This window comes from Pistacia vera, unplaced genomic scaffold (genome assembly GCF_008641045.1).
Source record: "Pistacia vera cultivar Batoury unplaced genomic scaffold, PisVer_v2 Contig329, whole genome shotgun sequence".
Taxonomy (NCBI): domain Eukaryota; kingdom Viridiplantae; phylum Streptophyta; class Magnoliopsida; order Sapindales; family Anacardiaceae; genus Pistacia; species Pistacia vera.
Genome location: NW_022196145.1, coordinates 216,293 through 226,573, shown reverse-complemented (window position 1 = coordinate 226,573; position 10,281 = coordinate 216,293). Strand labels below are relative to the sequence as shown.

The following is a 10,281-nucleotide window of genomic DNA, read 5'->3' as shown; positions in this document are numbered from 1 at the left end:
AATACAAGTTGATGTTCTAGAGTATTCTTTTATCCTTATCAAAAGAATAGAGTCCACCATTACTTTTTGATGTACGATGTTGAACTAAATGAGATGCCACTTGATGATAAGATAAAAGTTGAATGATTCAAGTACATTACATGCATCATTCCTTAACAAGTGGTTGCCTTTTGCTATCAACTTTACAGTTTACAATAAGCTTTTAAGGAAAGTAAAATAAAGGAGTGGTTTAAACACTCAAGAGGTCCATCCATCCCACCAACTCCAAAAATATCATGCCTGTCACGCTTCAATCTAATTGGGAATCTGCTTATTTTTAGCATGCTTAATTTTTATTTTTCCTTTACCAAAGTAGGAAATTTGAGTCTGACATAGTCATGACTGAGTATGGTGGTGGTGCTGCAAGGCTGGTTCTGCCTATAGACTTGAAGAAGAAAGCATGGGAACAGAAACATGTCCTCCACAACCGGTGGCACCCAGATATACCTCCGGTTGCGGAGGTTAGAGCTAGGGAGGTTTTTAGAGTTGAGATGATGGATTACAGTGGCGGTGGCATCACGCGCGATTACTCTGCAGATGACATCAAACATGCTGATCAATCCATTGTGAGTTTTACTAATTTCTCATCACCTTCTAATGCATATGTATTTGCAGGAGTTTGATTAACTGTTAGATTATAAAGAATTCATGCTGTCTCTATATAAGTATCAAACAACATGGATGTTGCATTTTTCTTATTCATAATTATTGATTAGTAGTGCAGTTTAAACAAATTGTGAACTTCTATCACTTAAACTAGCAAAATTGGATGCTAAATATAAAATTCTCTGCTTTTTCCCATATCTTCAAAACCAAAAAACAAAAGGAGTGATTCAGAGTTGTTCCACATAGTTGGGTTGAGAGGGAGGCTTTGCTTCTTAATACAATCATGTTTGTTTTATACGGTGAAAGGTAATTGCCTAGTTGGGGACCAATAGAAAATTTGTCACTCCCATTTGTCAACTAATGTAATACTACAATAGATCCCACCAGTTATAAGCTCAATTAGTGAACTACAAAAACCCCAAACTCTCAGCCTCCTCACTGATTCATCTAAGCCATGGCTCCCTCAACTCCAAGATTGGTCGTGCCAATAGATTTGAAGAAGAAGCCGTGGGAACAAAAGGCACCTCTTCATAATCGTTGGCACCCAGAAGTATCTCCAGTTGCAGAGGTTAAAGTTGGTGAGATGTTTAGAGTAGAGATGGTAGACTGGACTGGAGGTGTAATCCAGGATGATGATTCTGCACTTGATGTTAAAACCATTGACCTCTCTACGGTAAGTAAACCTGCTTTTCTAACTCTATGTTTATGATATTTAAATGAGTACGAATGAGTCAGATGGCCGGCTTCAGGGTTTAGTATATAAAAATGAATCATATCTTTGTCCTATACTGAAACGTAGAGTAGGAGACCATTAAAATTGTCTCTACCATCTGTCAGCTACTGTAAAAGTCCATTTCATACTTGCGCAACACATACATTAGTAAACTTAATTAGTGAACCATTGAAACCCTGAACTCTCCACCTCTTTGATGCATCATTGCAATGGCTCCTCCAACTCCAAGATTGGTTGTGCCAGTAGCCTTGAAGAAAAAGCCATGGGAACAAAAGTTACCTTTTCATAATCGTTGGCACCCTGATATACCTCCAGTTGCAGCGGTTAAAGTTGGTGAAATGTTTAGAGTAGAGATGGTAGACGCGACTGGAGGTGTCATCAAAGATTATGATTCCGCAATTGATGTTAAAACCATTGATGCCTCCACAGTGAGTATATGATTATCATTACTTGATGTTAATTTAAACCATTGATCCCTCCGTTGTAAGTGTCAATACTATTCTTCTTACTAGAGCAACTTTTCTTAACTGTAGTTTATGTGTATTCAATTGATTTAAAAAAAAAAAAAAAACTCAAAATAAGCTCTTAAAAATTAGAAACAAAAGCATCTCTTAGGTGTGATGATTAATTTAATTGAAATACACTACGAGCCAACTATATGATATCAATAATTAGATTGATGATATGACAAAGAAGAGATGATTCTTGGTTGACCGTTAATTGACAATCAAATAGATTATGTAAACTTGGTAATATTACTGAACTAGTAACATAATTATTTCTACTAAATTAAACAAACAAATGACCTTATAAAGAGGATTATTGGAGGCATTTAATGTAATTGTTTGGGCAGGTGCATTATCTCAGTGGGCCGATCAAAGTTGTGGACGAGGATGGAATTCCAGCCAAGGCAGGAGATCTTCTTGCAGTAGAAATATGCAACCTGGGTCCTCTTCCAGGAGATGAATGGGGTTACACAGCAACATTTGACAGAGAAAATGGAGGTGGTTTTTTAACTGATCACTTTCCTAGTGCAACCAAAGCTATTTGGTATTTTGAAGGAATTTACGCCTACTCTCCTCACATACCTGGTGAGTGAGTTCTCTACTACTAAACAAGAAATATGTCTAACGAAAGAAGAATAAGAAGTGTGATATATCTCTGCTAACAAAAGATGGTTTACATATACCAGGGGTACGATTCCCAGGTTTAACTCACCCTGGAATTATTGGAACTGCACCATCAATGGAACTCCTGAAGATATGGAACGAAAGGGAAAGAGAACTGGAAGAAAATGGTCTCCAATCACTGAAACTCTGCGAGGTCTTGCATTCACGACCATTGGCAAACCTACCATCGACCAAAGGCTGCCTTCTTGGAAAAGTATGAAAATGTTAATTCTCATACAACAGTGTCAAACTCTGTATGCATTCTATGTTAATTAAAACATGGTAATTTAGCTTCCCATCCACAAAAATGAGTTCATAAATTTCCACTGCAAGAGTCAATAGATATTTGTCATAGAGCTGGCTAAAACTTGGAAAGATTTTGTTAGTATTACTATGTTTTGTGTTCAGTTGCAAGGCACACGACCTGTAACTCCACAATATATGATGGCAGAAATTATGTGTTCTAACATGTGATGGTCATCAATAGATCGAAGAAGGCACACCTGAATGGGAAAAGATTGCTAGGCAGGCAGCAAGGACAATCCCAGGACGAGAAAATGGAGGAAATTGTGATATCAAAAATCTCAGCAGAGGTTCAAAAATATACCTTCCAGTATTTGTAGACGGAGCGAATCTTAGTACGGGTGATATGCACTTCTCTCAGGGTGATGGTGAAGTCTCATTCTGCGGGGCAATTGAGATGAGTGGCTTTCTAGAGCTCAAGTACATTTCCATCCCATATCCTCGCAGTCTTTTTTTTATTGCAGGAACAATACCGCACACAACTTTAAAGCTTTATCAAATCATTAATAGATCATCCATATTATTTTAAAGCAAGGCTTTTCTTTCTAGAACTACAAAAAAAACTTTCACCACCAAGTCTTTGACTATCATATTCCATTCACCATTTGGTTTTTGTTCCAACCATTTCTGATAATTTTTTTTTTTTTAGAATACAGCAGATAATTCCATTTTTCTGATTGATGTTCAGCCTCCTATCCAAGTTACTGACACTCCATTTTTGTTATCAGGTGCGAAATTATAAGGGGTGGAATGAAAGACTATCTTACACCAATGGGGCCAACTCCTCTTCATGTAAATCCAATCTTTGAGATAGGCCCAGTTGAGCCACGATTCTCGGAATGGTTGGTGTTTGAGGGGATCAGTGTTGATGAGAGTGGAAGGCAGCACTACCTTGATGCGAGTGTTGCTTACAAACGTGCAGTTCTCAATGCAATTGATTACCTCTCTAAATTTGGGTACTCCAAAGAACAGGTTTGGATCTCCCCCATTATCACATAAACAATTCTTTCACATACACAAAGGAAGACACATGCAAAATTACTGATTTTGAAGTAAATGAGGATTTTGTCACATTATTGATAAAAAATATGTAATGGTATACGACAGATGTATCTTTTGTTATCATGCTGCCCGTGCGAAGGAAGGATCTCTGGAATAGTCGACGCTCCCAATGCGGTTGCAACCCTTGCAATTCCTACAGCTATATTTGATCAGGTTACTCATTCTCCCTGTTTCTCACAAATTAACAAACAGAACTGATTATATATATATATCCCTACTGCCTTTCAATAAAATTCATAAAGGACACTATGAAATCCCAATCCCAACTATAATCAAGTGGTTCAAGAAACTTGATGGACATTGAAACCTAAGCTCTTATTGCTAAACAGAAATACATAATCTATCAGCGTATGACAAATTCTGATAGCTATTCCACAGTTATTTTTTGCATATGCACACTGTTGTATTGGAAGAATTTTAAACCAATCACAAGATCCAAATCTTGTGCTAAATGTAAACGGTGCATTTGGAAATACAAATACAGATACAAAATGCTTGGACAGTACATTTATGTAAAGGATATTCAACTCAATCAAATTTAAGATATGTAAATGCATGGTCTAAAGTTTGAAGTAATAACTGTGGTTATGCAGGATATTCGTCCAAAATCCAGCAAGGTGCCAGTTGGGCCCCGATTAGTAAGAAAACCAGATGTCCTCAAATGCAGTTATGATGGAAATTTGCCCATCACAAAGAACCCTGGTTCGGGAGCATAACAAGGGCCAAGGGCACCAAGTAAAAGAAACAGACACTTTGGATACATGATGCATAGTAGCATTTATGTCTAGATCCATTTGCGGATGGAGGCACTATATAGTGGCTATATGATCTCTGTTTTCTGGTTTGTAAAGCAAACAACCATACTTATAAATAAAGGAAAAAGGTTGAGTGATAAATATTTCCAACTATACTATTTCAAATTATCAGAACTATTTTCACACTGAAACAATTGTACTGCAGATGATCAGCATCTTGGGTAACTTTTAGACCAAAACAGGGTCTAAATGTTACACACTATGACAATCAAAAGTAGTTCCTAGAATTCTTTGCACCAGCACTGCAAAGAAAATTCCACACTGCGTATTTTCAAAATTTACCTATGAATGGAGAAAAAGGCTTTCTGTCCAACAAATTATATAGTGCCGGTGGCAAAAGATAAAACTATTTTTGTGATATTTGGCATAAGCAACTTTCTAGCCACAACTGTTTTTGCTACCTTGAACTCCAATTACAAATTGTTTTTACTAAACCCATATATCAGGACAGAAGCTGACGAGCCAAGCATACATGCATCAGCAGAATCAGCAATTCCTACTTAATATTATTGCAAACAACAGTGACTCAATCTGAATCTAAGCTGGTCAAACGGTGCAATTGACATCTACAAGAGTCATCATGTGATCTCAGTACTCCCTCTCCTCATATTAAGAGTCTAAAGACAATGATTATAAATAACAAGTTTCATGTGAGGTCTAATGTACATAAAGAACTTTAACCAAATACCTGAGAGGACTGCCAAATTTCTCCTCATCAGGTACAATCAAATTAGCATACAAAACAAGGAAGCACATAAATATATGCCACAGTTCTGCTGATATTGACTTCTACGTATTCACCTGGATGAAATATGGGTGTTGCCCAGACAAAGAAAGCCATTTCTTGGAGGAAGAATTTCATAAAACAACTTAAAATTAACTATTTTATAGATAAAAGTCATTTTGGTTCATACTGATCAATTCTCAATGGTAAAGTTTTTAAAAGGGTTTTACTCCAAAATTTTCAGAATTGTTAAAAAGAAAGGAACTAATGTCAATCTAGTCCTAATAAGCTACCTCAAATTCTCCAAGCTAAAACTTTTGAACTCAAAGGTTAATATATAGCAAAATGACAACCATCTCATATTGTCCAGTCAATAGTAAATTGAAAGAGTTCGATGGTGCTGTAGAGCAGATTGTACACCAACAGACCAGAGCCAAAGGTCTAGCTCCACACTCAGAACCTGAAAAGAAAAAAAAAAAGCACATGATTAAGAATTGAAGGGGAAGCATAGAAATTGAAATCGGTCCATTCAGAGGAATAAGGGAAATGGATGTCTACTTTGATTTTCAAATGCCCCCTTTCCCTCTCCCCAATAGGTAGGAAAGAAAAGGCACTTGCTTTGAGTTACTGAATAAATACGATTGCTATTAGATGGTTGAATTTACAGAACTTAATGACAAGGTACACACTTTGTATGACATGAAGTTACAAGACAGCAAGAAGAAAGTTTGGTTAACAAATTCAGAAAATCCTGCGTATTTCTGACAATAGTAAACTTAATTTTATAGTTTATCTAAAATGAAAAATGAAAAATGACAAAGAAGTCTAGTACAAATCTGCTCTTTAGTCTGAAGTGATCCAACTACAACCTAACTTAACTATCATTAAGCAATGATCCACAACATTTCTTACCAAGATAGCAATGAATTGAAGAGATGATTGAATCATGCACTGCCTTAATAATATGGGAACCAATATTGCAGAGGGACAGCTTAGCTCACTGAGAAATGCATCATTTCCAGACAGAAGTTATAGTTAACTGTATGCAAATGTTTGATCAAAAACAGTTGTAACAAATTCTTCCAAAGGAATGGCGGGTGCTAGATAAGAAGATCAAGAAAGTTCATGCAATACACTGAAATGCACAAAGTTTTATATACTAGAGACAAAATTAATCCCAAAGCCAATTTCACGTGATAACATGTAATATTGAAAGAAAGAAAGACAGAAAATGGAGATTTATGATGAAAACAAAGCCAAAATATTTTAAAAAACCTGATACTCAAGTTATAAACTATTAGCAAATTGGAAAATACTTTCAAAAGAATTTACATTTTAACTAATTATAATAATCACTCCTTTGCAAATAAGTCAAAAACGGCAATTGCTCCATAATAATGAAAGAATAATATACATACACATGAGAAAGTTTAGCTGTACCTGCTTTCCTGATTTTATACCGATTAGTTCCCTCATTTTCTCCACAGCATATACAGAGCAAGCTCGTAATTCAACTTCCTCCTCAGTGCCTGAACCTATTTCACCATTAGTCTCAATTTTGCTGGCAAGGCTTGAACTATATTTCAGCACACCAAGCTGCTGAAGCACTGCCGGAACAACATAGTCCGCAAACATAGTTATTGCACCAATATCATTAAATTCTCCATATCCTTGCCCTTTGAATGCACCCCATATATCTGCAGCAAAAATCTGTGCTCGTTTGTACAAGAATACCTGGTGCCCTTTATACACCGAATGGTCTCGAAAGCCTGTAATATTTTATTGTAACTGGAAAGTTAAACTTCCATACAGACTAGTTGTATTACACATACAAATTTTTCAACATATGCTGCATGATAATAAGAATTTATCACAAAAAGCCTGATACCAGGGAAGTGACGAGTGACAAGAGAAACAAGTTTCACCGCTGATTTTCCAGAGAGTTCCACAAGATTGGATGCTTTACCTCCAAAGTTTCTTTCCAGTTCAAGCCCAACCTAGAAACATGAAATTTAAAGATATCAAATAAATGAAGTGGCCATTAGGCTACGCAATTGCATGCATCAGATCTAGTTATGGATAGATGAAAAGTTAGAACTAAAGAAATATTGAACTAATAATTATGAGGAATGTTAAATAAAGAAATTAATATAGCAATAGCAAAAACTAACTTCAATTATACTAAAGAAATTTTTACCTCGTGCAGTAAGCGAACTCGTTCATCCTCCAAAGGAAGTGGCCTCGGCCATTTCAACAATTCACGTAATTGAGAACCTGAATGAAAAAAGGCCCAAGAAAGGTAAAGAAACGGTAATGTTTGCTTCCTATTATTCACAAATGGCTGTGATGAATACGTAGGTTTATGCAACTAATAAAGACTCAAATAATTTACATCCCTGTCACAGTTTTCCTGAAAGCTAAAACTGCATTTAAACAAAAAAGAAAAAAAAAATTCTAGGCTTCATCAGTTTATGATTGTTTGTTATGTGCATGTGTGTACATGAAAAGAGAACAAATAATCCTCTAAAGCAGCAACACCAATAGCTTACGGTAATGTGAATTATGCACAAAGATGGACAAAGGAGAAACTGCATCTGTTTTTATAATTTGTTCAGATGCTCGGGGCTCTGAGAAACTCATATTAGGAGCTATTCCTTTGCAACTCAATGACTGTTTGTAGTCCAAATGACTTTTTCCTCTTCTCTACTCTGTGCTTACCAATTAGGGAGAAAAAAACTCTAAATACACAAACACATTATTAATGGATGACTATTATAAATGCACATAAAAGGATAGAGAGTTCAGGTAGAGAAGAAGTACCAGTGTATTTTTGCAAACGATCAGCATCAAATGCAGATTTGTCATTCTGCAGAGCTGCCTTTAGCCCCGATGCCAAATGATCATAATTTAAATCCTTATCTTAAAGCATTAAAAATGTCAAATTAAAAAGAAACCAAAATGTTAGTGGAGCAAACAACAAAAATTTAGATGGACAGTCATAAAAATTATATAGGATATATCTGGGGTATTCATTGCATATTTGCTGAATTGCATCACGGTCAGACAAGCAGTCATTTTGTTATTTTGAGATCCCTCTACCAAACCATTATTGCACAACTAAAACGCTTATAATATCCCTTAACCCAATAGTCTCATACCTTTGACAAAATAAAAGATACAAACACAAAAACAAAAAAATAAAATAAAAAGTATCTGCTATCCATTCCAGGAACAATAAGACTGCAATTTAGGCCAAGTGAAACTTTTTAGTTGCAAAAATCTTAGATATATCTAACACTTCAACTCTACAATTGCAACTCTTGACTCAAATAAAACAACCAATGAACTTGTCATTTCTCACAAGAAAATTTATTCAGCCTAAACGTCCTCCATTCGCCTCACTGGAACACATTTAACAGAACTCTACCATAGACTAGCAACAAAATCAACAAAATATAGATATATTTATATAACTCTGATTCACAGATGACCATCCGAACAACAAACTGTCAACAAATTCGGTAATAAAAAATTCAAAGGAAATGCTGCAATACAATTACACAGAGTCTTACCAGGCCAAAAGCAAAAATTCAGAGCATCTAAAACGAACAGGTACTGAACGGTGAGGGGGCCGTTATCAAAGTAGTGAATACCTTCATAATCCCACTCTACCTTAGGAATCGAGTCTTTGATATTCTCTACAACCTTCTCAATCCCTGCATTAAAACGTTATTGAGCAAATTTATACTTCCAAAATTTACATGCATTCATAAAACCAAATAAATAAATAAATAAATAAAAACAGAAGTCAAAGAATGGACCTGTGGAGTCAACCACCACGTGAGAAGAGTGAGTGGCAACCCAAGCAGAGCTCGACCTTACCTCTTCCATGGCAGTTCTTTGACTACAGAGTCTGTGAGTCTCTTATGGTTCTATTTTAACCCTAATTGTTTTATATATAAAAAATGCATAAATCTTTTATTATATAGTACAAATTGATATATAAGGCCGTGAAATGCGTATCCTGATTCGAAGTTTCCCGCTATTGTTTTGTTTCTAGGTTGACCCTGTGGGTGAGGAATGCGCCAGAGCCACGAAATAACCAATGCGTACGCACCGGCTCACGTGTGTAGTTTATTTGTTTAGTCAATTGTCACGGTTTTTTGCCTGATAAAGTTACGTGAAAGGTTAATTGTACCATTAAATTCTTTGAGGCCAAGTAAGCAACCTTTTTTGACAGGATAAGTTGAGAATAGGTCATCATTTATTATTTTGTGTCAGCTCAGATATTTTATATTTTATTTTGGTCGGTCAGGAACCGAATAGTCCTTGTCCCTCCAACTCAGTTAAGGCCCACTAATTGAAACGAAAAATCCATCCCTCATATCCAATTACAGTGAGCCAAATTACCGTGTAACCTGCAGGCTCGTTCTGATTAGACTGTGCACGTGCAGCTATCCTACTTTAAAGTTTTACCATTCGAAGAATCAGGGGTGCACTTAGTTCATATTTTTTAGAATAAAATTAAAAAAAAAAAATTGTATAGTTATTACGATTTAAAATTTAAAAATTAATAAAAATATCTTATATATTTGTTTATTTATTAAACACCACTATAATAAAATATTAAAAATTAATAAAAACACCCCTACTCACCCATTAAATACCGATAGCCGGCCACCACCACCAGAGGTGGCCGGCGTCGCTGTATCGGTGCATGACCAGCTAGATCTGGCCGGTCGTACAACGATATGACATTTTTTGACCAGATCCACGGTGGATCTTGCCGAAAAAAAGTCAGATCTAGTCGCATTTGGTCGTCAACGACCA

At 35.9% G+C, this 10,281-nt stretch overlaps 2 protein-coding genes across 5 annotated transcripts; one reads left to right on the top strand and one right to left on the bottom strand.

The window, feature by feature from the left end:
• Positions 1-206: 206 nt before the first annotated feature.
• Positions 207-4,782, top strand: LOC116137517 (formamidase-like). Of its 3 annotated transcripts, none has more exons than XM_031423219.1 (7): positions 207-605; positions 2,232-2,469; positions 2,571-2,761; positions 3,035-3,270; positions 3,579-3,822; positions 3,958-4,065; positions 4,506-4,778. In XM_031423219.1, exons 1-7 carry the CDS (start codon positions 378-380, stop codon positions 4,626-4,628), a joined length of 1,368 nt encoding a protein of 455 aa, XP_031279079.1. In that variant the 5' UTR covers positions 207-377; the 3' UTR covers positions 4,629-4,778. The 3 variants fall into 3 exon arrangements, with proteins under 3 accessions (XP_031279079.1, XP_031279081.1, XP_031279080.1); XM_031423221.1 differs by lacking the exon at positions 207-605 and adding an exon at positions 1,024-1,318 and having other exon boundaries at positions 4,506-4,782; XM_031423220.1 differs by lacking the exon at positions 207-605 and adding an exon at positions 1,530-1,806 and having other exon boundaries at positions 4,506-4,781.
• A 102-nt stretch (positions 4,783-4,884) lies between these two features.
• On the bottom strand, positions 4,885-9,476 carry LOC116137519 (queuosine salvage protein-like). 2 transcript variants are annotated; one of them, XR_004129197.1, is made up of 8 exons: positions 9,273-9,476; positions 9,024-9,167; positions 8,272-8,370; positions 7,649-7,725; positions 7,340-7,448; positions 6,892-7,220; positions 6,364-6,451; positions 5,816-5,911 (listed from the first exon to the last, which is right to left on the bottom strand). XR_004129197.1 is itself a non-coding variant. In XM_031423222.1 (7 exons), the coding sequence occupies exons 1-7, from the start codon at positions 9,340-9,342 to the stop codon at positions 5,822-5,824; spliced, it is 918 nt and encodes a 305-aa protein (XP_031279082.1). In that variant the 5' UTR covers positions 9,343-9,473; the 3' UTR covers positions 4,885-5,821. The 2 variants fall into 2 exon arrangements, 1 of the variants encoding a protein (XP_031279082.1); XM_031423222.1 differs by lacking the exon at positions 6,364-6,451 and having other exon boundaries at positions 4,885-5,911; positions 9,273-9,473.
• Positions 9,477-10,281: the final 805 nt, after the last annotated feature.

What these genes read in the sequence shown, in the direction of transcription:
- LOC116137517 (XM_031423219.1), top strand. Translation starts at nt 378, where the DNA reads ATGACTGAGTATGGTGGTGGTGCTGCAAGGCTGGTTCTGCCTATAGAC. An exon ending in AGTGGCTTTCTAGAGCTCAA is followed by an intron (nt 3,271 to 3,578) that starts GTACATTTCCAT and finishes TTTTGTTATCAG; the next exon opens with GTGCGAAATTATAAGGGGTG. An exon ending in CTACAGCTATATTTGATCAG is followed by an intron (nt 4,066 to 4,505) that starts GTTACTCATTCT and finishes GTGGTTATGCAG; the next exon opens with GATATTCGTCCAAAATCCAG.
- LOC116137519 (XM_031423222.1), bottom strand. Translation starts at nt 9,342, where the DNA reads ATGGAAGAGGTAAGGTCGAGCTCTGCTTGGGTTGCCACTCACTCTTCT. An exon ending in TCGTTTGCAAAAATACACTG is followed by an intron (nt 7,726 to 8,271) that starts GTACTTCTTCTC and finishes TTTTTCATTCAG; the next exon opens with GTTCTCAATTACGTGAATTG. An exon ending in TGTCACTCGTCACTTCCCTG is followed by an intron (nt 7,221 to 7,339) that starts GTATCAGGCTTT and finishes AAAATATTACAG; the next exon opens with GCTTTCGAGACCATTCGGTG.